Consider the following 25586-nt stretch of genomic DNA (forward strand, 5'->3'; position numbering starts at 1 on the left):
TTAACAAAACACTTTGTTTTTAAACACCAACCTGAGCAATGTATCGTGCTTAACCTGAGCAAACCTCAGAGGTCTTTTGTGCTCTGTTGAGATCTGAAAAAATTAAATCAATTTATTTAAGAACTTATTCCACCACCGCATACATGTGCATACATTTATTATTTTTTCATAATTAGTTTAATTTGAATGGCGTTGGATTTTTCCACGCTTTAGTGTGTGGCAATAAAATGTTCAGTTATTGTTGCAGCAGAGTATAATAGCAGGTATTAATGCTAGAATTATAGTATCATTAAAAACAATGTGTCTTACTTCCTTTTTGACCACACCCTGAATTGTCCTCAATCCATTACAGGTTAAGAAAACATGTGAACCTGGACTGGTTCCACCTCACAAAAAAATGTTGGGTAAACTCTTTTCTACTTCTTCACATCTTGTTCAGACTGTCTAGATTTAATCAAACCACATTGACTAGGCTTTTTTTATTCGTGTTTTTTTTTCATTCTTGGTATTTAATATTTGAAAAATCGAGATAAACTAAAAAAAAAAACTAAAAAAAAACGAGACTTTTTTTGTTTTAGAGATTGATTGGGGGCACTCGAGTCGAGTTCTAAATCCTGGCTACGGCCCTGGATGAAAAAATATTTCTCCATGGAGAAATCTAGTTCAAAAAGTTGGATTAGTGTTCCTCAGACGACCTCCATTCAGTCACCGAGAAATCACTGAGGAAACTGGAGGACCTGTTCACTCGCACCAAAGTGTGATTCCCCTGCTACGAGAAAGGAAATTAGCATAGTGAGAGGGGAGACAAGAAAAAAGTGGAAGTGGTTACGTAAACCCCTACGTAGGGGTTTATTTATGTCTCTGGGCCAATAAAAAATCTGCTCTGAGTTCAGCCGTGATGACGTAATGCGATCTACTCCAGAATAGCGCGCGGCGGAGGAGCAGCCACACGGAACCGCCGAAGCTCTTTCTCCGGGTCGTGTCGCCAAATGTTTTGTTTATTTATGTCCGGTTTTGTTTGGTCCGCGATAAGGCTGGCGGGGGGCGAATTTTGGGCGGGATGTCGGCGCTGAAGGAGAACCAGTGTTACGGACTGTCCGGCGGTAAACTGAGCCGCGGCGGTAACATCTCCGTTTTTCATGTCAAACTCACTGACAGCGCGGCAAGAGCCATTGGTACCTTCCAAAACGGCAAGGTGGGTCATTTTTTTTTTTTTTATTATTATTTTTTTTTTCCAGTAATTTCTCCTGAAATATTTACCAAATACGTACACTGAGAGTCAAATTTGTTGTACCACTTTGATAAGGGGGGGGGGGAGAGGGAAGGGGGCTTTACTTTACAAACGAAGTGATAAAAACAAGCCTACTGGAAGGGTTTAGGGGTTTGTGCTTTGCTTTTTTTTTTTTTTTTTTTTTTGGCCGAAGTTCACCAGTACCTTCCCCCGGCTGTTGTCTCCAACGCCCCCCCCCCCCCCCTTTTTTTTTTTTTTTTTTTTTTTTTTTTTTTTTTTTTTTTAAAGCTGTGAAATGGAAATACATGTTGCATAATAACAACGCGGAAACGCTTCCCTGTGTGATGAACAAGCTGCCTGGCCAAGTCGTTACAAGCTGCTGGCAAGTATTATGAATGCTAATCAGTGTCGGAGTCGAGGAGAGAAGAAAGGAAAGGCTTGTGGGGGGGGGGGGGTAAGGCTGGTAGTAGGAGGATATTTTGGATTGAATTTAAAGAACTGGAGTGCTGATCAGTTTTGCTAAACGAGACACCGACTTTCAACCGGTTTGTTTTCGTGAGACAGATGGAGAGCGCCAGGCAGATGGACAATGAAAAATCAAGCATTTTGACCCCGTTAGTCACAAATGAATAAGACGGGTGCAGGAAGTCTAAGCGGAGAACAAGCATGTGCACTTCCTCAATTCAGTAGTTCTTTGTAAAATAGATAGGAAACTCCTCACTGAAGAAATTACGGCGGCCTCGTTTCCGATGAAAGGTGAAAACCACACTGTTCCTGTCATGTCTACTTTCAGTCATTCAGCGTTGACGAGGTACAGGAAGAAGGGGAAAACACCTGACCCGGTGTTTCTGTGTACACATCCAAGTGTCTTTATTTAGCTTTAAGTGTGGCTATTCAGAACCTACTTGGACTGATCACGGACACATGAAAAGAAAACACCTCCACATTTAGCCGAGCTGGCAGCCACCTCACCACACTGCACTGGTCAACAGGTGGACTTTACAAACCCTCTCCACGAAAAGGTCAGCTCGATCACGGTCGTGCCGTACTTCCCGTCCGTGCTGCGGACGTGTCACTTCGGCCTGTCGCTTGTGTGCTTTCCCGCGGGCTCGCTCGGCCCTGCGAGAGATGACCATGCCGCCGCCGTCGTTACACCTCGGCTGTGTTTGAACAGCGGGGTGTAACGACCTTAGCCGGTGCCCTCTTTAAAATCGAGCTAAATTTATTTAAAGGGCATGTGATGGCGTGTGTCCTGAAGTGCCCCCACTTCTGCAGTTGTCATAGGAGACGGGGAAAGATGTATCGTAAGAGTAGCTCAATTAATTTGAAAAAAAAAAAAAAACATAAATTACACGTGTTTCCGGAGGGAAAATGGACTTCAGCGGGATCATAAATTTGTGAGAAGCTCTGATGTATTTATCGCCACTTTGGATGCACCAATCTGATATTGTGTGTGGATAAACTGAGGTTATTCAGGGGGTTCAGTATTGATTACAATGTGAGCAATCCACAGTGGACACAGTTTTTTTTGGTCAGTTTGACTTATAAAATAGTACTCCGCTGATTTAACACTGCACTCCAATCCAAATTTAATGCAGCAGAACCAGAGATATTAATCTTTTTATTCACTGTAATATTAATCCTCATGAAATCCTGGCGCCTTCATTACCCATATAGCAACTTGTGCTTTGAGATTAGGCTGAGTAATGTTTCCCTGACTCACTAGTCTCAAGATGAGATCATGAGCTATAGAGGTGCAACAAAGTAATCAATTAGTTGATTGACAAAAAAATGGATTATCAGCTGTATAATAATCAATTACTCTTTTTGAGTCATCTTTTTATGAAAAAACAAAACAAAACATTACAGTTCTCTAAGTACAGCTTCTTAAATGTGAAAATGTTCGGGTGCCTTTAATTGTCCGTGCTATTAAGCTGAATATCTTTTGGTTGTGGACTGTTGATCAGGACTAAACATTTAGACTGCATCTTGGGCTTTGGGAAACACTGGTCAACATTTTAAAGACCAAAAATAGATTCATAGATTGAGTAATAAATAATGGTGAATGGATATTACTGGTATCGGACGAGAACTTGGTAGTGGCTCCCTAATTATCACAATAACCACTAGTAATACTCCATCTGTGGGCTATGGGGGCGGAAGGGGGGGGGGGTTCTTGGAGAAGTGAATGTTGTGAACTCTTGCGATGCACTGCGCACAGAGATGAAGAACAACGGAAAAAAAGAAAAGAAAAAGCCCTGTAGCAGTCACAAAACCACAATGAAGTTGGAGACAAAGAGCACCGACCACAAAACATCCTCTTTGTTGAATGTTTTACATACGTCTGTGCTGCTCTGTTATCAGATTTGCGTGTGCGAACGCCTGCGCCTGTAGGAATCCAAAACGGATGCAAATCAAATGGTTTTTTTTGTTTTTTTTTGTTTTTTTATCCAGGGCTGGTCATCCCATCCCACCATCTCTTTTAGTGGAAATCAAGGGGTAAGAAAAATGAGTCATAACTGCTGACACAGAAATTCATTCAAACCATCTTTTCCTTTTTTTTTTTTTTTTTTAAAGATGATGTTATAAATATTTTGTAATTCTGTTTTTTCCCTCTCTCTCACGTTACAGAAAATCACCATCCCGTGTTCAGAGAATAAAGATGAACTGAGGGTTTTCACCTTTGGCGTGACTAATGTTGCCCGTGATAATCCAAATGGAAGTTTTGACTGCGTCAAACAGCTCAGCACTGGGTAAAAAAACAAAAACAAACTCATTTATACCACACAAATATCCCGCACTTTTTAAATGTAGGTTGAAGTTTTTACAAAAGTTTCTAGAAAGCTGTAAAGATTTCAAGGAAAATCCGAGTTTTCATGCCACAAGCGTGTTGTTTATTCGCAGTGATTACATGTTTCTATATTTAATTCTATATACAGAATTAAATGGAGTTTGAATACTTTAAAATGTCTCCGTCTGTTTGAAAGTAACCCTGCTCGTAACACCTCCGTCTTTAAATGCCAGAGGAAACCCAGTGGTCCAGACTGCACACATCGAGGAGATCGATGAAATAGAGAGAAGTGAATTTGATAAATGTCAGGAGTTGTGAAAAAGTTTAGTAATAATTGATCAAATCTGCTGTTGAGTCCTGACAGTCATACAAAAGCAATCTTCATAGCCAAAACACGATGACGCACTCGGCAGCAAAGTAGTCCAGCTGACATAAGAACACATCGAACTGAACACGACCAAAACGCAACAATCAGTCGAGCAACTACGTACTGAAAAGCAATCTTTTATTTGAATGTACGACGTGTAGAAGAAGTCCTGGAAGCTCTGTCGGGTCGCCGTCTGTACCCACTGCTCTGCCTTCCTCCTCTCAGAGCTGCCGAGGAGCTGTCATGTCTCGGGGTGATTCAGAAGAAGATGACGGTCAACGCCACTGATGACTCGTACGATAAGGCCCGTCAGAGCATGACCCAAGCCGAGGAGGAGACGCGCAGCCGGGGGGCCATTGTCATCAAACACGGCGGGCGCTACCAGGGTAGGGAGAGTCGAAAACTCATCTCGCATGTCCACCGGGTCTGCGTGGTCGCACAACGCATAGCTCCAGCTGCGGGATGAAGACTGGCCTGATCACAAAAATGTGCACTGTGCTGATAATATCCAGAAAACGCAGTCAGCCATATTGCACTGGTTGCCTTGGCAACGCGCGTGGCGACCAGTGGCACAGTAATGGCGTGTCTTGTTTTCCCCCTGCATTTGTGGTTTTCTTGTGTTTTAAGAAATGGAACTGTACATCCACACACACCTAACAGCACACGTTAATGAACACATCCGAACTGTATGTAATGTGGCATTTTTAAAAGATTCTGTTTCTCTATAATCCACAAACATACACAGACTGGGTTCCACATCGACTCACCAAAACGTACGTACGCTGGATAAAACCTATGATTTAGCGTCGTTTTTTTTTTTTGGTGCCACCGCTGTTTTTCTACTTTCAACCACCAAACCACTTCCCTCTAAACAGATATGTCAGCCACCGTCATCTTCTCTCCGTGAGCGCACACACTTATACACGTACGTTTTGATGATTCTGTAAATTCAGAGGAAGCCGTAAAAAAACAACTTCCCTACTCAGGACAGGTTTGTGCAACTTTGTGGTTATTTCTTAAATTAGACTGCAGCTTTTGCTCACTGAGGCGTCTGTGTGTGTGTGCCAGTGTGTGCGTGTGCCTCTTTATAACCCACATGCGGATTTCTGAAGGGGTGAAATGAGGTCTTTTCTCTTTGCATCAACATTTCTTTTGGTAAAGACAGTCGAGGGAGAAACTCCTCATCTGGCCTGAAATAGCAACAGTTAAAAACACATTTCCAACCCAGTCACTTCCTAATGAGCAACATTTTAGAAAAAACAAGGACGACAGCACACGGCTTTGATGATAGAAACCTCAGTAAAACCCCTCTGAACTTCACAAGATCTCTTACTGAAGACGTTTTTTTGTGTTTTATTTTGGAAGGCCTTTCTTTCATGTGACATCTCCTGCTCCCTTACAGGCAAGAAGGTAACGGTGCGAGCGCCGGCCCCTGCGCTGGCCAGCCTGACCAAGCCCAAACCCTCGCCCTCGCCCCCGTCCCTCCTCGGCAACGGGAAGAGGGGGGTCAGCTTGTCCAGGCTGAAGAAGAGTGCCTGTACGTCAAGCAGGAAGAGTGTGGTTGACGTGCAGGAGAGGCCGCTCAGGGAGAGGGTCTCGCACCTGCTGGCTCTGCGGCCGTACAAAAGGCCCGAATTGATCCTGAGGCTGCAGAGAGACGGACTGACAGCAGGGGACAAAGACGTGCTGGACTCTGTGCTGCTGGAGGTAATTCTGTTTTACTCGGATACACACACACACACACTTTACCTACACAGGATAGAAGATTGTGAAGCATGAGAGGCTGTTAAAATGTCCATTTTGCACATGCACTTTTGTTGACTCAATTTCAAGTTACATATTTGTCTAAATCTAAAGAATTACACGCTTAAAACACACGGATGTCAGATAGTTTGTAGATCAAACATTTATTCACCCCAAAGAAAATAAAACGGCTGAAATGAGGTTTCTAAACACTGAAGATAAAAAAAATTTTTCCTCCCCTGTGTGTGTGCGTGTGCAGGTTGGCCAGCAGAACAGCAGAGACAACACCTTTGTCCTGCAGGACGGTCTGTATAAGGATCTGCAGAAGGACTGGCCGGGCTACACCTCAGGGGACCAGCAGCTCCTTAAACGCATCCTTGTCAGGTAACACAGATGAGGATGTGCCGGCCACCGTATCCATATCGTGAAAATGTCTGTGTACTGGTGCGGTTCAAAGTTTGGACAAAACCCATTAAGGGATTTCTTTATTTTGACACTTTTTGTGAGTAAATGACAACAATTAGATTATTGTGTTAAGCAAAAAGAAAACTTAGGTTGTTCCCGTATGTGTTCATGTGCAGGGCTCCTCTGCCAGTCACTATACGCGAGAAGAAATATATAGATTCTGGTGAAATACCTTCTTTTTTTTTTGGTAATATGCAGCGCTTTCTTTGCAGGAGACTGTTTCAACCACAACAGAACCTCCTCACCGTCCCTGAGGCCCAGGTCAGCCCGTTGCGAGACACCCCCAACGCCTCACCCGCACACCGTCCAAAACATCCCCTGCCAGAGGAATACACGGACCCCCTGTCCAGCAAGAAGCCCCGGATATCCCACTTGTCGGGCAAAGCAGCCGGTGACAAGTCGAGGTTGAGGCCATCCGAGCAAGCGTCGCAGAGGCGCGAGGCGCGAGCGGATGACGGGCTGATGAACTCGCTTGACCCTCAAAAACTTTTTGACTCCCTGTCAGCGGTCTGTCGGCAGGAAGCAGAGGTGGCTAAAAGGCTGGAGCCGACTTGGGCTGCTCAGGACGAGCCCGAAGACCATCCTCGGCCTAACGCTGATCGCCCTCCGTCCTCTGTGATCGTGCCAGATAGGACCAGACACGCAGTCAAAAGGGCGAAGAGGAAACACAAACACAAACACCGGGACCACGTGAGGAAAACGGCGTCCTTATTTGGTTTACGGTTCTTACATTTCAGGCGATGCGTCGGTAATTTGGATTTGTGCTTGTGTTTTTTTGAAGGAGAAGGATCGGCGGAGAGAACGGAAAGAAAAGAGAAAAGATCACAGCTCGGAGGATTCAAACAAAAAAGTCTCCCTGGACTGCGCAGGTGAGGGCCGACAGGTGGTGACGGATTCTGAAGCGGCGCATTTTTCTGTATTTTTCAGCGGATTGACGTCGTTCTCTCTTTCAGAGCCGAGCGAAATTTTGTTCGACTCTAATGTGCTTCAACTGGACAACGACACGGCAGACTATTTATCGTGAGTGATCATTTATAGTTGTATTCTGCAGAAGGAATGCTGAGAGGATCCACTTCCGTTTTTTTTGTTTGTTTTTTTAGTGAGAACAGAATTAGGAAGTCATGCGTCTGACCAATAGTTTTTCTTTATTTTGTCTGCACAGGAAGTACACAGAGATTTGCAGCCACAAACGGAGACAGAGCTACAAACAGGACTTCAACAACGAGTACAGCGAGTACCGAGATTTACACGCTCGCATCGACGGCGTGACGCGGCAGTTCATGGACCTGGACGCGCAGCTCAAACAGCTTCACCACGAGTCCCATAAATACAAGGTAGACTTCAAGCGGTGCTGCACCCAGCAGCCATACTGCTTAGTCACAGAGCACTTTTAAACAGACCCCCGTCCCGTCCCGTCCCGTAGCCTCGTAAGTCAGCTTGAGTTCACGCCACTTATAAAATATTCCAATAATAATTGGTTTCTATGGGGGATCGGAAACTCTGATAGTCTGCGCTCTCAGCTTCTCTGCTGTGAATTGAATCTTTGTTCAACTGATTTTTTTATTTTAAATTTTTTACTCGTGCTATCAGCCTACATGATGCTCTGAAGCTGCCTCAGAGGTAGAAACCCCCAGTGATATTTTTGAAGAGTGACTCTTCTCAAACATACCGAGTGGGGGTGGAACAGTGAACAAAGTCCGCAGTTCAATAACTATCAAAATTCTGGGGCAATTTTTAAGGTCATGGATTCAATTTGTTTGTTTTTTGGTTTTGTCTTTATGGGAAGTTTCTTATTATGAGAATTATGGCACCAGTCGTCTCGCTTCCCTGCATCAGCTCGTTCGTACAGTACGTGTTGAAGTAGATTATAATTGTAGTAGACTCTTAATTAGATAGTAGTTTAAAAAATTTTTTTTGAATATTTCTTCCTCTACTTCTATGTTTTGCCCATTTCTGTTACCACAAAAAAAAAAACACATGAAACTCTGCAAACTACATCGCAATTTTTGAGAAAATCGCCTGCAAAATGAAGCATTTTTATCTCAACAATCCCCAAAAAACACTGTAAAATCCTGTAAGGACCTCTTTATCATTCTCAAGCTTTACACAGTAGTGATAAAAGTAGATTTAAACGAAACATTTTGCTTTTGTTTTCTACCACCTCATTATTGTTGTCCCATTAGACAATGCACAAACTTGATCAAAATTCAAATATGATATATATATATATATATATATATATATATATATATCTCATATATATATATATATTTTCTCTTGCAGGTCCGTAATAAAATTCTCCAAGAGTACCGCAAAATTAAAAAGGTAACAACCTTCTTAAAACATTCCTATATTTGTTCCAAGACCTTTGGGGACGACACCACTCCTCTCTCTTGCAGTTGCATCAATAATTTTGTGTGTGTGTGTGTGTGTGTGTGTGTGTGTGTGTGTGTGTGTGTGTGTGTGTGTGTGTGTGTGTGTGTGTGTGTGTGTGTGTGTGTGTGTGTGTGTGTGTGTGTGTGTGTGTTCGTACAGTCCAACCCAAACTACAACCAGGACAAGGTTCGCTGTGAATATCTACACAACAAACTGGCCCACATCAAGAAGCTCATATCGGAGTACGACCGACAGCAGCTCAGCGTCGTCCTTTCCTCTCCAAACTGAAGAGCCCGACTTGGAGTTGAGTGACAAAATATCCTGAGGTAAGGGAGGTTCACGCTGCCGACCTGGACGCCACCGAGCTGCAGTCTTTGGTCTCTACGGCTAAACAGCGTCTCAGAGCTGCTGTGAATGTCAGCAAAGTTGTGAGTCCTTTGTTGCAGGCCAGCAGTTGGTAGGGTGAGGGACAACGCAGCCCTGTATTATGAGACTTTTTCTACCAAGACGAGACATTTTCTGTGAAACTGGTTTGACCAAAGGGACTGCAGCGTCAAGACGCTGCCACGGGCGCGAAGAGCTGCTGTAGCTTAGCAAAAGCTCACAAGGTCAAGACCAAGCTCTTAAAACTGAAAACGGATGTAGAGATAAGGTGCTAAGCCTAAAAACACATGTAGATTCCCCATCAGACTTTTTTTTTTTTTTTTTTTTTTTGTGACTTAAATATTTGTAGTATTTGCCAATGTGTTCTGTTTGCCATGTCAGTGTCCACGTTTTAAGCTGGAAGCATGAGAAAACTGCACGCCGTACAACTCGTATGAAAGGCACGTGACGGCTCCCTCTGATAGCAGCCGGGAAACGGATGTGTCCTTCTGGGTTTTCCCGTCATGTTGAGCGTTACATTAACTTCATGTTGTATTCAGGGAATGTACAGTGTGCACTTCAGTCAAAGTGTTAATTAAAATGGGTTCTGATTGTCAGGAGGAGGTAGAAAGTTACGAAGGTATTGTTACTATAGGCTGAGATGGTAAAATAATGAAAAGATTTTGTTGCATGCTGTGTACTTTACAGAAAGCATGATGAATAAATTAAGAAAATTTGTCTGACTTTCAAATAAATATCATTTCTACTGATTTTGTGGAATGATTATCCTTATTTTCAGTGCTGTTCATTTTACAAGTTTCACAAGTTTTTTTTGGACACGTTATGTGTTTTATGCCTCATTTGACGACTTGCTTTGGTGAGACTTATTTTTTTTTTTTCATATTTTGGAGGAGCTGCCTCCATACGTCGAACGATTTTTTTTTTTTTGGATACGACTTTATTTTCGGACGTTTTTCATTCCTCATTTGACGAAACCCTTTAGGATGACATTCTTATCCGTATTTAGGACCAGCTGGTATAGTATGACCTTTTTTTTTTAAATATATTTTGAAAGGCTTTCTTCTGATAACTTTTTTTTCTTTACATTCTTCATGTTTTTCGGAGGTAAGGGTCCCTCCTTACGTTTTTCATGCTTTTAGGACATAAGGGCACCGTCCGAAATTTGTCATAAAAGGGCCAATATATATTTCCTTCTTACTTGTACCTACTGCAGTATAAAGTGGCCTAAAATTAAAATACTCAAGTAAAGAACAAGTGCCTCACAATTGTGCATAACTACACTGCTCAAAAAAATAAAAGGGAACACTTAAACAACACATCCCAGATCTCAATGAATGAAATATTCCAGTTGGAAATCTTTATTCATTACATAGTGGAATGTGTTGAGAACAAAATAACATAAGAATGATCAATGGAAATCAAAATCATTATCCCATGGAGGTCTGGATTCAGAATCATACTCAAAATAAAAGTGGAAAAATCAGATCACAGGCTGATCCAACTTCTGTGGAGATTCCTCAAGACAAGTCAAAATGAGGCTCAGTAGTGTGTGTGGCCTCCACGTGCCTGTATGCACTCCCTACAACGCCTGGGCATGCTCCTGATGAGACCACGGATGTTCTCCTGAGGGATCTCCTCCCAGACCTGGATCAAAGCATCAGTCCACTCCTGGACAGTCTGCGGTGCGACGTGGCGTCGGTGGACGGAACGAGACACGATGTCCCAGATGTTCTGGATTGGATTCAGGTCTGGGGAACGGGCAGGCCGGTCCATAGCATCAATGCCTTCATCGTGCAGGAACTGCTGACACACTCCAGCCACATGAGGCTGAGCATTGTCCTGCATCAGAAGGAACCCAGGGCCTACTGCACCAGCATCTGGTCTTACAATGGGTCTGAGGATCTCATCCCGGTACCTAATGGCAGTCAGGGTACCTCTGGCCAGCACATGGAGGGCTGTGGACGTGGGGCCCTCGTACCACCCTCATGGAGTCTGTTTCTGACAGTTTGAGCAGAAACATGCACATCAGTGGCCTGCTGGAGGTCATTTTGTAGGGCTCTGGCAGCGCTCCTCCTGTTCCTCCTCGCACAAAGGAGCAGATAGCGGTCCTGCTGCTGGGTTGTTGTCCTCCTACGGCCCCCCTCCACGTCTCCTGGTGGACCGGCCTGTCTCCTGGTATCTCCTCCGTGCTCTTGACACCGTGCCGACAGACACAGCAAACCTTCTTGCCACAGCGTGCATTGATGTGCCATCCTGGACGAGCTGCACTACCTGAGCAACCTCTGTGGGTTGTAGACGCCGCCTCATGCTACTACCTCTAGTGGTGAGGACACCGGCAAAATGCAAAAGTGACCAAAAATCATCCAGAAAGGACGAGGACAGAGAAAATGGTCTGTGGTCACCACCTGCAGAACCGTTCCTTTATAGGGGTTGTCTTGATAATTGCCTCATTTCCACCTGTTGTCTGTTCCAGTTGTACAACAGCAGGCGAAATTGATTCACAGTCAAGTGTCGCTTCCTAACTGGACAGGTTGATTTCCCAGAAGTTTTGATTTGACTCTGGAGTTACGTTGTGTCGTTTAAGCGTTCCCTTTATTTCGTTTTGAGCAGTGTATAATCGAGTACCTTTATTTACTTACGTTGCATCTCTACTGATTATTAGTATTAGGTAGGTAGGTAGGTAGGTAGGTATATACTTTATTAATCCCCGAGGGGAAATTTTTTCGCCACAGCAGCATACATACAGGAGCAATAATAGAAACAATAGAATAAAATAATAATAGAATAGAATAATATAATAGAAAAGCAATAAAATAAAAAATATAAAATGCACAGTACATACAGTATATATACAGTACATTAAATATCTATATTATATACAACAAACCAATAAACATATATATATATATATATACATACAGTACAGTATATATCTATATATATAATATACATATAATATACAAGTGCTTGATCCTGTTGTAAATGTGGTTTAGGGATATAAAAAAAAATTATATATATATATATATATATAAAGAATATAAAGAAAACACAACGTTGAGTAAACACCCAGAAAAAAAAAAAAACCACAAACGTTTTTGTTTCCCGTTGAATCATCACGTAAAAGGTGACTTGACGCTACTCCCTGCGTAATTTCCACTTTGATGCCGCTCGTGGTGATTGTTTTTTTTTAACAACCTGTCGGGGGGTGGGGGGGGGAGAGAGAGAGAAGGACTCCTTCCGCCCCACAATGCACCTCGGAATCATCGTGTTTTGGTGACGTCACATGTAGCTGGAAGTGTGGGGGGGGGGGAAGCGTCCAGCGGTGGGTGGGCTGCTGGGTTTCGGCTTTTTTTTTTTTGGTTGTTGTTGTACATCGCAAACCGCCGCCGACACGGTTGTTTTTTAACCCAATCTACGGATACACAGAGCCCCCTCACGCAATGAGTTAGAAGCTGTAGTTTCCTGTGCGCCAGGTAAGCCTTTGTGTGTGTGTGTGTGTGTTTTGTGTTTTTTTTTTTTAATCGTTCACTCTCGGCGGTCCTCGCCCTGCTGCCCGGCTTTGCTGTGCAGTTAGCTTTTTTAGCTGGCTTGGCGCCTCCGAGGCGCCCTGTGAACGGCCAATAAAAAAAAAATAATAATTAAAAAAACAAAACAACCCCGCCTGTTAATGGACCGTTAAAGCCACGGCAAACAAACAAACCTCGGGGGGGGGGGAGGGGAGGTCGTCGGCGGGGTGTTTCACGTCGGAGATTTTTAACGTCAAAAACCGGAAGGCTGCGACTTTTGATATCGAAGGTGTTAGCTTGCGAGCGTGCAGCGGGCCTAATTAGTAACGTAATTAGTCTTATGATTATATTATGTCAAGACGTAGACCCTTTTTAAAAAAAAAAATTATTATTATTATTTATATATATATTTTTTTTTTAGAAAATTCAGAAATATCTCCAGATCTTTCGTAATGGCCGCAGTTTAATCCGTAATAATATTGTGACAAACAAGAGAACCTCGTTCGCTCGTTGTAATGTGTTAATTCACTTGTCGGGATCTGGTGGTGGTGGAGGGGGTGGGGGTAAATGTAATTATCCACTTTTCAGGAGAGCACTCATTTGAACTCTGTCCTCTTGCTTGTCCTTCCTCCCATCAGTGCGCTGAAACATGGGTCCTTGCGGTGTCCACGTCCTTCTGTTGCTCTTGCTGCGGGCTCTGCGGACATCAGCTGAGGGCTCAGGTACTTGTCGTCTCACCTATTGTTGTAAAAGTTTGGGTCAGGATTAGGATACCTTTTTGTCTGTTCTTGTAAACTCAAGCCAAAAAAAAAAAGATCTTGAGCACCATAGTGGATATTGCTGTTCATTTTTTTTTTTTTTTTTTAAGTGAGAAACTGTCACCAATGCCCAGGGCCGCTAAAGTAAAAGAGATGAAGATGAGCAGGGTTTCCTAATGTAGTCAAGACAATACAATATTTTGTTACCTTGCAATGCGCAGCTCTGAAGATTGGACAAAACATTTCACAGAAATGGATAAACTTGCCACCGATGTATACTAAAGTAGGGCTGCAGTAAACGGTTCACGTCATCGGGCGGGTTTCGAGTTGTGTTCTTGATTAACTGATTATTTGCTCTGTATCAGCGCAAAAACATCACAGGACAATGTGCGTTGTTGTTGTCAAAGGCGTGTTTATTTGAGTTAAAAGCCCGAAGCGTGAACAAATTCGGTTTCCCGTCACGAATGCCAGCAAAATTTGCACATTTGAGAAGTTGAAACCAGCAGAAGGGGCAACTTGCCGGTTTCAATGCGAGAGGGAGAAGTCTCTCTTATCGGCTCGCCTTAAATATATCCACAGTGTGTACGGTGAGCTCACGACCTGTCTTTCACAGATGGACAGCTGGAGTGTCTGTGCGAGGGCTCGAAATGCCAGGCCGCCCAGTGCCACGGCACCCAGTGTTTCTCCTCTGTCAAAGTTGGTAGCAGCGGGGTTGTGTTTGAGCGCGGCTGCCTGGAGGGGCAGCAGAATATGCAACTGCAGTGCTCCACGGCGCCGTCCTTCCACCAGGCCATCCTCTGCTGCTCCCAGGACAGGTGCAACGGCAACACCACCAGGATCTCTCTGATGTCTCTGCTTCCATCAGGTGGATAGCAGCTCGGAAACGTGCTTCACGACGGCAAGGGGATTCTTTTTTTTTTTTTTTTTTTTTTTTTTTTTAGTAGAATAACTCCTCACCCATGTCTTCCTTTGCCCAAAGCGCCAGAAGGCGAGCCCGTTCGGTATCGTGTGGAGACGTTGGCGCTCTTCGTCCTCGGCCCCGTGGTGGTTCTGGCGCTGCTGTCCGTGGTGTCGGTGTTGGCCTGCAGGAGGCTCCATCACGGCCGGCTGCAGCGGCTGCAGGAGTTTGACACCGAGCAGGGAGCCATAGACGGTCTCATCACCTCCAATGTGGGAGACAGCACTTTAGCGGTAAGAACAAGGGACGTAGCTGACGGAACCATCGCAATTGATATTCTCAGGGTCCGATTGCCCGAGAATTTAATTGAAGAGACTTGCAAGCATTTTTCAGTGTTTTTAGCTTTATCGTGGTCTCAAGTTTCTGTCGCGCAGTCACACATTTTTGTATAAAAATAACAAAAATTCCAATAACCTTCCACCTGCGTTTATTGTGTGTAACTTTGCTCCTTTAAATGATCACGACGTCCACGGCTAAAACGGCATCCGTCTCTGTCTCCAAGGACCTGTTGGATCACTCTTGCACGTCGGGCAGCGGTTCAGGTCTTCCCTTCCTCGTCCAGCGTACCGTGGCCAGGCAGATTAGTCTGATGGAGTGTGTCGGTAGGTGGAACACGCAGAGCGGGCGCAGGTTGGACTCGTATTACTTCGATGATAAAAAAAAAAAGTTGCCAAAAGCACGTCACAGGTTAGTTGAGCAAATGGAACATTGTTGTCGTAATAATCAAAAGAAAAGGAAGTCGATTCAGACATCTGTTTCCCAGTAAAATGGATGCTGTGTTAGAAAGCCTGAGTCATCCATACAGCAGACTGCAGTCCGTCATGCTCAGTTTCAGCTTGCGGTTCACTTCTTGGATGACTGTAAAGTGTGCCTTCTAGGCTGTAATCCTTTTTTTTTATCATACAAATCTTTACAGCGGTGTGAAACAGTGCGGGTCACATCCTTTCTGACTTATTTGAAGAAAGTCATCGGTTCTTTTTTCCACCCGGTCTTGCGTGTTTGTTGATCATGTTAAACAACTCGGCAACTTATCTTCCGTTGGTGATGTGAATTTACTTGTTGTCATGGCTACTATTCAATTTGAGCGTTCAAATAAAAGTGTGTCGGTCACACATCCTGGGATCCTTTTTTTTGTTTTGTATCAAACCGTGCCGTCGGTGGCAGTTTGGAACTGGAAGTTTGGGGCTTTGTGGGGCAAACATCAGACTTCTTCCAGCCGAGTAGAGGGGAACCTGCTCTCAAAAAGTAGTCCCATGAATTTCAAAATACAGACGGCAATTACCTTTTTAAAACACATTTTATCAGTACATTCCCTTTTCTGACTTCCCGTTTCATTTCTCCTCTCTCATTTCTTCTTTTTTTTTTTTTTTTTTTCCCAGGCAAGGGAAGGTATGGAGAGGTGTGGCGAGGCCAGTGGCAGGGGGAGAACGTGGCTGTGAAAATCTTCTCCTCGAGGGATGAGAAGTCCTGGTTCAGAGAAACAGAGATCTACAATACTGTGCTGCTGAGACATGACAATATCCTGGGTGAGTCTGTGGGGTCTTGTTGGCCGGTGGGCGCAAAAGAAAAGAATGAAAAGAAAATGAATTTATTTTTTTCACTTGGGAGAAGAAAAAAACAAAACAACAACAACATGGATGAAGTTATCCGAACATCAAACAAGTTTTACTGTTTGAAATTTGCGAAATCATTTCTTTGCACAGCTAAATGCGTCTTCAATTTATTTTAACCTCGTTTTTTTTAATGTCCCCCGAGTTCTTCTCATATTTATGGTAGAAAGCATTGACAGAGAGAAAATATAACAATAAAGCAGCTTGTGTAGTTTATTTCAATGCAGTACAACAAAAACGGGCGGTAATAAATACTATCCATGCAAGAGAAACTTGACTAGCATCTGAAGAAGTGATTTCATCCCGTCTTTCCTCTCAGGGTTCATGGCCTCTGACATGACTTCTCGAAACTCCAGCACTCAGCTGTGGCTCATCACCCATTACCACGAAAACGGTTCGCTCTATGACTACTTGCAGCGAGTTGCCGTGGAGACGTCGGAGGGCCTGGCGATGGCCGCGTCGGTAGCGTGCGGCCTGGTCCACCTGCACACGGAGATCTTCGGCACGGAGGGGAAACCGGCAATCGCACACCGCGACCTGAAGAGCAAAAATATCCTCGTGACTAAGGAGCTGCGCTGCTGCATTGCGGACCTCGGTCGGTCACTTTTCTGCTGCTTTGTCTCCCTTTTAACTATTTATCGTTGTTCTCGGGTTGTTGTGCCTCAGGTCCTTTCGTTCAACATTTTCTGCAGGTTTTCAGACCAACGTTGGCCAACATATGAAGGACAGGTGCTGCCTGCTCAAACCACTGCTTCACACCAACATCACTTCAGTGGTGCACTTTAAAGCAACATCAGGGAAATGTATATTTACATTTGTCCTGTTTTTTTAAAAAGTTATTTTGAATCGGTACTCGTGTCAAGTAATATTTAGTGTTTCAGTAAATAACACTTAATAATAAGTATTAATTAGTAATCATTTATTTCTTAAAGAGCGTTTTTCCCAAACTCTAGCACTTTTTTTTTTTTTTTTAATTTTTTTAAATGTGTCCTGTGTGAATTTCTTCGTAAACAAGCACATCTTTGTTTAGCACCAAAATGCACTGCGTTGTTGTTGTTGTTGAGGTCTCGCAAACGTATTCAAGGCCAATTTAAATGCTTTGAAACCCGCGTTGTTTGTAATGGATTACAGTGTTCGTCACACCTCCCAAATCGATGGCGTCGCCGCCCGTCAGACCTCCGAGCCGGTGCATATTCGGGGTTGCACGTGACACGGTTTGCATTTCAGAACGGACGGTTGCGTAATGCTGCGTGACTGCGTGTTACAGGGCTGGCTGTGACCCACTCTCAGGCAGACAACCTGCTGGACGTGGGCAACAATCCGAAGGTCGGCACCAAACGCTACATGGCACCTGAGGTGCTGGACGAAACCATTCAGACGGACTGCTTCGACGCCTACAAGAGGGTGGACATATGGGCCTTCGGACTGGTGCTGTGGGAGATAGCGAGACGCACATACAGCAACGGTGAGTGCCACCGCGTGTAGCGGATTGCCGTCGGAGCGCGACGGTGTGACGGTTGCCGCACCAACGGTATCGCGCGTCCGGATAGTCTTGCGATAAACACCTAAGCGTCAACGTGAACGAGTCAGCCGGACTTTTTGCATTGTGGTGATCAGTGGCGGCTCCTGGGTTTATTAGGGTGTTGCGGTCTTTCCAGGGTTAACACAGTTCCTTCCGTTCTTTTCGCTGATTTCGGTCATCCAAATTTCACTCCGCAGGTATCGTCGAAGAGTACAAGCCTCCGTTTTACGATCAGGTGCCAAACGACCCCAGCTTCGAGGACATGAGGAAAGTGGTGTGTGTGGAGCAGCAGAGGCCTTTCATTCCTAATCGCTGGTTCTCTGATCCCGTGAGTAATAATCTTTATTTCGTCATCGAGTACGTTTAGTCATTTCACTTCGTGATGTCAAAATGTGCTACAGAAACATGGCCAGCTGTGTTCCAAAAAGATCCTTAAGACTACGTAGTGGGTACAAGGTGATTAAAGGGACGGTATTACAAAAACAAAAAAACATTTTGACATAAAAATGTTCATAGTATATTCGGAATGGAAACCTTTTCGAGCAAGCTGTTGATGCTCTGGAGAACAATCCATGCCAACTGAAATATTCAGGTATTCGATAAAAAAAAAAAAAAGTGTCTTAAGTTCAGCCTTGTATTTATTTGCAGCAGAAACTGCGATAATAAACACGCGAGAGATCGATACCGATGCTCGTGAGCTCGCCGAACACCGCTTGTAGAACGGCCTTCTACATCTGAAAGCTCTTGCAGTCACATTGATTGCCGAGTTCCCTTTCTCAGCGGGTGCATCACCGCAGGACTCCTCTTTTAATATTCTGTTTCTTTCCGCCTCAGACTCTCTCTGCTTTGGTGAAGCTGATGAAGGAGTGTTGGTACCAGAACCCGTCTGCCAGGCTCACAGCGCTGCGCATCAAGAAGACCCTGGACAAGATTCACAGCTCTCTGGAGAAGGGCAAGGAGTCGTGAGAAGGTGAGACGTTTCAGAAGCAGCCGCCCGACGTCAAGCGACTGGCTTCAACAAGAGCCCAGTTTTTTTGTTGTTGTTGTTGTTAAAACGAGAGGGGAGGGCGATTAGGGGGACGGACAGAGGGCTCGAAGAACTTGTCATCCAGCCTCCTCCTTCTCTTTCCTTTCTCTGTGGTCGCCTTCCACTGACTTCCCTCTGTTTGACTTGAAGCCCACACAGACGTTTGGACCTGTCCTGTCTGAATAAGTCAGCCTCTGCGACGGGACACAAACCCTTCTGCCAGTGTGTTCCCACTGACATGAACTGTTACTGAGTGCGAGTGGCTGACATATTGCAGTGCCCCCCCTCCCAATGCTTTAATGCCCAAGACTGCTCTGGGTTTGGCCTTCCCACACACACACACACACACACACACACACCAAATACTACATCACGAGTGTCTCTTGCAATTCAGTTTCTGATCTCCGGCCAGTGTTTTTGGCATGCGGTTGTGGCATTCTGCTCAGAGACAATCAAGAAATATTTCACTCATTTAGCTTTATTCTAACATGCCAACTATCGCCACAAACACACAATACGTTCACTCACAAAAGGAAAAGAGCCAATAGAATCAAAATTCTTTTCAATCCTTGATATTTATGTATTGAATCTCCACTGCTACCACACTACTGAGGATATGCAAGACTGATGGTGCGTGAAACTGACTGTACACATATATAGGAATTTACTCTACTGGACTTTCTGTACCTCTTATTGTCATTATTGGATCTAGTAGGAAAAAAAAAAAAAAAATCATTTGTTGAGAAACATTGGGAAAAGGTAGGAAAACTGTTCCCGCTGAGCTTGTTTGTTGTATGAAAAGAAACCCAGGATAAAACACTAAGGACTGTTTCAACTGCTGGTTTGTGGAGTAGACACACACCAAGTACCTGCCAATAGGAATTAGCCTGTATCTTATAATAAGAATATGAAATTAACTGATCCTCTCTGTCTGGCATATGTCATAAACTCACCGTGGCCGATTTTTGAAAAGATTTGGCCAAGCAGAGAGGAATCGAGGAGGACTTGTTTGTGGCAACGTTGCCTCCGTTTTGCTCTTCTCGTCTCCAGTCATGACTGACTGTACGAGTTGCCTGAATAATGAAAAACAAAAACACTCCACGTTTGTTTGGAAACTGTTTTACTGAAGATTAGTTTTGAAACTAAAAACTCGGCTAGTTGTACAAAGGAATTTGTTCACAAATGCTGGTTTTGTTTTGGAAAACATGTTTTGCTTTGTCTTTTTTTTTTTTTTTATATGTAATAAAACATTTACTGCACTCTTGCCTACTGATTAGCCAGCGAGTGTTGTGATTTTAATTATTTTATACAAATTGAATTTTGAAGGTTTAATTTGATGCTGATGAAATGTGTTTCCAATGCAGCTGTGTAGAGCTACCTTTTTCCAGACGTTAATTCAATATTGTTTGTATTCAAATGACAATTCTACTGCATTTAAATGCAGAACATCTGGACTCCGACAGAAACAGGGCTGACCAACAATCACAAGTTGTCGCTTGAAATATTGACACAAATATTTCAGTGCACAAATCTTCACAGTATAATCCAGACATAACTTGCTTATTTCCTGTCTGCCCTCTAGTGGCAACCAGGAGGTACAATAATACCTCCGGAGGATAGTCATGATCACTCTCTTGCTTTCTCTCGAGTAACGCTGAAAAAAATGTGTTTTGTGCTTTTCAAAGTGTCCATAATGAATTTGTTGAATTTTCTTAAGAATACAGACCGCGTCAGACGAAGGCTACTCTGTCGGTGCAAGTAGCAGAGGTAGAGAAAATATTCAAATGGGAACTTCGCCTCAAGCAGCTTGTTTAATGCTTTGTGCACACCGTTCTGGAATCACAACAGATGTCACACGGGGGGTTCGCGTGTTGCCTGGAAAACGGTGTTCCTCGTGCGAAACCAGCAGCTCTGCGCCAAAATGTGTGAAAACGGTACGCCAGGAAAAGACTCGCGAAGCTGCCGGGCGAGCCATGTGGCGACAAGGCTGTAGCTAAAGTGCAGCCCCTGCACGGGATCCGTGTCCATTACCTCGCCAGCCTTTTCAGATCATCTGGTAAAGTCTTGTACGGGTTGAGGATGCCTTTGGGGTCCAGCATGGCCTTGATGTTGCCCATCAGGGCCACAGCCCGGCTCGGTTTGCTGTAGTAGATGTAGTTCCTCTTCTTCAGGCCCAGCCCGTGCTCTGCGCTGATGCTGCCCTGACAGCCGGCTGTCCATTCGTAGACGAAAGGCTCGATGGCGGCCAGGAGTGCGGGGTCTTCAGCGGGGGACGTGATGTTGAGGTGGAGGTTACCGTCGCCTCCGGGGCGAAGACGGGAAGGAGAGCGACGTGGACATATTTTAACACTTGATTAAAAAAAAAATGTTTAGAAGTGTGTTATGAAATCAAGTCTCCTGATACAGATGCTTTTAGCACCGCGTCTTACCTACGTGTCCGTATCCCACCACGCTCTTGGCCCGGTTCCCCAGGCGCTCCCTCATGTCCGTCACCAGCCGGTAGATCCGCTCCACCGGAAGCGAGATGTCGTACTTGTAGACAAAACCATCATGAGTCAGCGCCTCGGTCACGCGCTCGCGCATCGACCACAGAGCCTGAGGAGGTGTGGGAATGGAAAGGTCGATTTGCTTCATTATTGTTTGCGCGAACTTTCCCCCCTCTACCTGCACGAGAGTTACAAATGATCCCATGCAGAATTGTTCATTAACAAACCGTAATTTAGACTTAACAAAGTTTAAGTGAAATATTTCAAAAGAACGAGTCTGGTGACGTTCTATATATATATATATATATTTTTTTTTTTATGTGGTCAAACATACCAAACAATCCAGCAATGTCGGTACTCTCTCAAAACTTTACAAAGTCCCTAATCTGTCTGCAGCATATTTGTTTCCACGAAAGATGTAAATCTTAAAAAAAAAAAAAAAAAAAAAAAACGAGTTGTAAATATATGCTTTGATATTTTGGATATAAAATAACACCACTTCATAATTTTATCCTATTAGACATTTGTGTGAAATAAGTAGTTTATGACTTCTTCAGTTATGGCTTCTAACTTAAACTACTAAGTTCGATGAATGTTTGTGTTAAATTTAAAGAAATCCTCTCGAGGCATTTCTAAGATTTCGCGTCGATGCAACATGGAACAGATATGAGATATGTAGCATAAAACCTGGTCCTCTTCTCAGGTCGCATAAAAAAAATGCTTGTAAATGTTTACTTTATAATATATATATAAAAAAAAAGGCTCAATAAATCTTCAAAACTACTGAACTATGATTTTGTGAGACATGACCGCTGGTCTCGGTTGAGTCATTCAAGGCTTCGCATTTTAACTGAGGAGCGCATCCATTTTTGATGTTTTACAGAATCTGGTTTGTGCAAACACTTTCTTTCTCAGCAAAGATTTTATACGACAATAAGGCACAACAATGCCAAGCTACCTTTATTTTGGAGTCCTCCGTTGCCACAGTTCCATCAGTGACCAGTGATGATGTCATCGCCTCCTCCAGAAAGTTGTGGAGTTTCTCTGCGTCGTGGGTCAGGTCGGATCCGGATGTTTCTATGACGATGTAGAACGGACAATCTGCGGAGGAGAGGGAGGAGGGTACAAGTGTGTGTGAGAGAGTGTGTTTACCTGTTTCATATAGTAATTGCGTGTGTGTGTGTGTGTGTACATATACCCGAGATGGGATTGGGTAGTTTTAGGTGCGTGTTCAGCAGCCTCATGCATTCACTGTCCAGGAACTCGAAGGCCGACAGAATTTCTCCCAGCATGCCTTTGCAGAGCTGAAACGTCTTCAGCAGCTGCTCGAAAGTCTCACAGCCTGAGAGCAGAAACGCGCGCGAGTGAACGATTAAGGGTTGTAGAGGTAAATACAACTTTGTCAACTGACGTTTCTACACTCCCTAGACGTGAGAAGGATGGGAGAAAATCCTACCCAGGAAAACCACGTTCACAGAGCTGGGTTTCCGTGGACAAAGGATGGACACCGCAGTAATGACCCCTAAAGTCCCCTCTGAACCTATGAAGAGCTGTTTGAGGTCATATCCTGTATTGTCTTTCCGCAGGGTGGCCAAGCAGTCCAGCGCCTCTCCGTCTGCCAACACCTATACGCCCATCACACGCGTAAACACGAGTATCAAAGTCAGTGATTTGAACTCTTCTCATAAGAGTTGCAAAGCTATCCCTCCCATGTTTTTTTTTAACTTGTCGAAGATGGCCGAGGTCAATTTATGACTCCACTCACCACTTCCAGACCCAGCACAGTCCCGTGCAAGGATCCATATCGCAGCAGCCGCAGTCCGCCTGCATTCGTTGCTACGTTACCCCCAATTTGGCAGCTGCCTTTCGCTCCGAGATCCAGTGGCATGATGTAGTCCCGCTCCTCCGCGTAGAGGGACAAGTTCTCCAAGACACAACCTGCCTGACACGTCAGAATACCTGAGAAGAGGACCGGGTCTTTGAGAATAATTCAGCTAAGATGTACACACATTTTGGATAAAAAAAAGGAATTTGTCTTGCAGCATTTTATGAAACGACTCGTTTAGGATGAAACTTACCAGAAATATGATCAAAGTTAATGATGTTGTTCATAAGAGAGGTGGAGAGGATGATCTCATCATAAACTGGCACACTGCCGCCAACCAGCCCGGTGTTGCCTCCCTGAGGGTTCACGGCCAGGTTACGACTGTTACAGTACCTACAGGGGGAAGATGAAACGACTTCAGCAGCTGCAGGGCCGGACAAACCACTTTGTGTCCGTTTATTTACCGTTTGCTGTTTACCTGAGAATTTGAGAAACTTCCCCCGTTGTCTGAGGCCTCAGCAACAGTTCACTCGAACCTGCAGGAGGTTTGCGGACAGAAGAATTGAGATAAAAGCGAAACTAAGTAAGTGCAATGAAATACATCTAGCAAAAAAAATGTGTTTTAAGTCACCAGTGAGGCGTTCACCTCTTACGGACTTGAGCCAATCCACGTTACTGGACTCCATCAGGTCGGGGTCAGTGATGGCTCTGCCTGGCAGGATCTTCCTGAAAAAGGCCAAATCGTCCTCGGTTACTCTGGAGAAAGGCAGCCTCTCCGGGGCTCCGGCGGGGGACGACCTGGGCCCGTCCGCCCCAGCGCGCAGCTTACGAGCGGAGGCGACCGACGGCCCCGGGCGGCGGGCGAGAAACGGGCTCCGGGAGCCCGCGGGTGAAAGTCTGGACGTGGACGACGGGGCGCCGCGGGGCCACGGGCGTCTCGGAGCCGCCCTCAGCCCGAGTGTCCTCAGGAATATTCCCACCATGACTGCAGAGGTCGCTGCAGAAGAGAAGAGGGATCATAAAAAGGTCAGATGCCTTCTGGTAGTGGATTTGCAAGTGAAGTATGTGGAAAGTGTGTGTGTGTGTGTGGGGGGGGGGGGGGGGGGGGGGGGGGGGGGGGGGTGACGTCCAACATCTCAACTCTTGTCCGTCAGCTCTGTAGTTTATGTGTGAGCCACTGTAGTCTCAAATGAGCCAGTCCTGCTATAAAGTAAAAATATTAGTTTATAGAAAATGTATTTTATTAGATACTGAAAAGTTATGTAAAGAAAATTACAAGGATGCCAGAAAATTAGAATAAAGCACAAACCTCGAAACACTCTTTCACTTTCTAAAAGCTGAATATTTACGTATCTCTCGCCTTCACAATACGGCTCATTATTCTCACGACATCTTCTTGCAATTAAGGAAGAACAGACTCGTTTTAAAGCCGTTTTACGGCCAAACAATCCGCAACACGTGATGAAGCTGCAATTTCTGTGAGCCCAGCTACCCTGTTTACCACGTATCATATTTTAGCAGGACGTATATCTTTTTTTTTTTTTTTTTTTTTAACTCACCGTGAACGTCCACTAAGTCACGCGTGTCTCTGTTCCACGTGTGCTTTTTCGTGTCATAATTCAGCGCGACGTCTGTCACGAAGTTCAAGGGCAGCTCGGACACTTAACACGCTCCTCCGTGTTTACCACAGCTTGTCGGCTAGTGCCGGAAGCTAATGACGTCAAGGGGTAAAGGTTCACGGGGAGGACGGCGGGCCAATCAGAAGTCTTGCTTGCAGATCAACCCGATGGCTATCGGCCGTTCTTGATCTTTGAACAGCCAATGGTGACTGATGAATAATGAATGAAACTCAAATGACGATTTAAACCACAGACTGTAGATTTTGACTGAAATTTTTTTTTTTTTTCCACTGGAAAGTTCCCTTGTAATATGGTTCATTAAATTGGGACAGAATTCTTAAAGTGAACGGAAAAATGTGACCCGTCATATAATGCAGCGATGCTGGAAGTGTTTCCGTCAGAAAACCAGCACACTTAATAATAATTCAACTTATGATGTTTAATAAGTGTGAGGTATTTTTAATAAGTGCACTGATTGACACTTTTAAGACTCTCGTGGAAGTGACCTCTAATTGATGAAAAAAAGAAAGATGCAAAATGAATTTGAGATGGAGTTTAATACTTGTGTTTGCTAATGCTAATCAATATTAGTATGTGGCGTAACATGAAGAAACTTACAGTACACATGTTAGACAACGCAGTACAGCATGTGTACTGTATATATTTTGACATTTTGGACCACAAATGCGAACTAGAAATATTTTTAAAACATTTCACTACGTGCTTTGGAATTTTTTTTTGACATTTTAGATGACTTGCCATGCTGATGACAAGCTATACCATGTCGTCCGGAAAATGACTGAAAAAAGTCATACTATAGCATGTCGTCCAAAAAGTGATAAAAAAGTCATACTATAACATGTCGTCCGAAAAGTGATCAAAAACTCATACTATAGCATGTCGTCCGAAATATGATAA

General features: G+C 44.2%; 3 protein-coding genes across 6 annotated transcripts; 2 read left to right on the forward strand and 1 right to left on the reverse strand.

Moving 5' to 3' along the window:
* The first annotated feature begins 935 nt into the window (after window positions 1-935).
* Window positions 936-10106, forward strand: LOC138627948 (RNA polymerase II elongation factor ELL-like). The gene is made up of 12 exons (XM_069710602.1): window positions 936-1195; window positions 3686-3730; window positions 3863-3984; window positions 4615-4775; window positions 5792-6096; window positions 6392-6516; window positions 6810-7287; window positions 7379-7466; window positions 7551-7617; window positions 7760-7931; window positions 8881-8922; window positions 9133-10106. The coding sequence occupies exons 1-12, from the start codon at window positions 1061-1063 to the stop codon at window positions 9259-9261; spliced, it is 1869 nt and encodes a 622-aa protein (XP_069566703.1). The 5' UTR covers window positions 936-1060; the 3' UTR covers window positions 9262-10106.
* A 2570-nt stretch (window positions 10107-12676) lies between these two features.
* Window positions 12677-20003, forward strand: acvr1l (activin A receptor, type 1 like). Its single transcript, XM_069710627.1, has 10 exons — window positions 12677-12830; window positions 13502-13585; window positions 14235-14486; window positions 14601-14812; window positions 15082-15181; window positions 15959-16105; window positions 16509-16784; window positions 17457-17654; window positions 17909-18039; window positions 18546-20003. The coding sequence occupies exons 2-10, from the start codon at window positions 13513-13515 to the stop codon at window positions 18675-18677; spliced, it is 1521 nt and encodes a 506-aa protein (XP_069566728.1). The 5' UTR covers window positions 12677-12830; window positions 13502-13512; the 3' UTR covers window positions 18678-20003.
* A 664-nt stretch (window positions 20004-20667) lies between these two features.
* Window positions 20668-24762, reverse strand: d2hgdh (D-2-hydroxyglutarate dehydrogenase). Of its 4 annotated transcripts, none has more exons than XM_069710632.1 (11): window positions 24609-24762; window positions 24191-24249; window positions 23696-24046; window positions 23528-23585; window positions 23303-23442; window positions 22990-23183; window positions 22681-22849; window positions 22423-22566; window positions 22183-22325; window positions 21168-21333; window positions 20668-21040 (listed from the first exon to the last, which is right to left on the reverse strand). In XM_069710632.1, exons 3-11 carry the CDS (start codon window positions 24030-24032, stop codon window positions 20766-20768), a joined length of 1626 nt encoding a protein of 541 aa, XP_069566733.1. In that variant the 5' UTR covers window positions 24033-24046; window positions 24191-24249; window positions 24609-24762; the 3' UTR covers window positions 20668-20765. The 4 variants fall into 4 exon arrangements, with proteins under 4 accessions (XP_069566733.1, XP_069566729.1, XP_069566731.1 ...); XM_069710628.1 differs by having other exon boundaries at window positions 24191-24252; XM_069710630.1 differs by having other exon boundaries at window positions 24183-24252.
* Window positions 24763-25586: the final 824 nt, after the last annotated feature.

Source organism: Brachyistius frenatus, unplaced genomic scaffold (assembly GCF_029030835.1).
Source record: "Brachyistius frenatus isolate BFR_SWC_R1_liver_20210118 unplaced genomic scaffold, ASM2903083v1 Contig_93, whole genome shotgun sequence".
Lineage (NCBI taxonomy): Eukaryota > Metazoa > Chordata > Actinopteri > Embiotocidae > Brachyistius > Brachyistius frenatus.

Coding starts and splice junctions, on each gene's coding strand:
- LOC138627948 (XM_069710602.1), top strand. CDS start 1,061: ATGTCGGCGCTGAAGGAGAACCAGTGTTACGGACTGTCCGGCGGTAAA. Junction 4,776..5,791: donor ACACGGCGGGCGCTACCAGG/GTAGGGAGAGTC, acceptor GCTCCCTTACAG/GCAAGAAGGTAACGGTGCGA. Junction 7,288..7,378: donor AACACAAACACCGGGACCAC/GTGAGGAAAACG, acceptor GTTTTTTTGAAG/GAGAAGGATCGGCGGAGAGA.
- acvr1l (XM_069710627.1), top strand. CDS start 13,513: ATGGGTCCTTGCGGTGTCCACGTCCTTCTGTTGCTCTTGCTGCGGGCT. Junction 16,106..16,508: donor GAGACATGACAATATCCTGG/GTGAGTCTGTGG, acceptor CTTTCCTCTCAG/GGTTCATGGCCTCTGACATG. Junction 16,785..17,456: donor CTGCTGCATTGCGGACCTCG/GTCGGTCACTTT, acceptor TGCGTGTTACAG/GGCTGGCTGTGACCCACTCT.
- d2hgdh (XM_069710631.1), bottom strand. CDS start 24,032: ATGGTGGGAATATTCCTGAGGACACTCGGGCTGAGGGCGGCTCCGAGA. Junction 23,184..23,302: donor TAACTTTGATCATATTTCTG/GTAAGTTTCATC, acceptor TCCTCTTCTCAG/GTATTCTGACGTGTCAGGCA. Junction 22,850..22,989: donor CTGTGCTGGGTCTGGAAGTG/GTGAGTGGAGTC, acceptor ATGGGCGTATAG/GTGTTGGCAGACGGAGAGGC.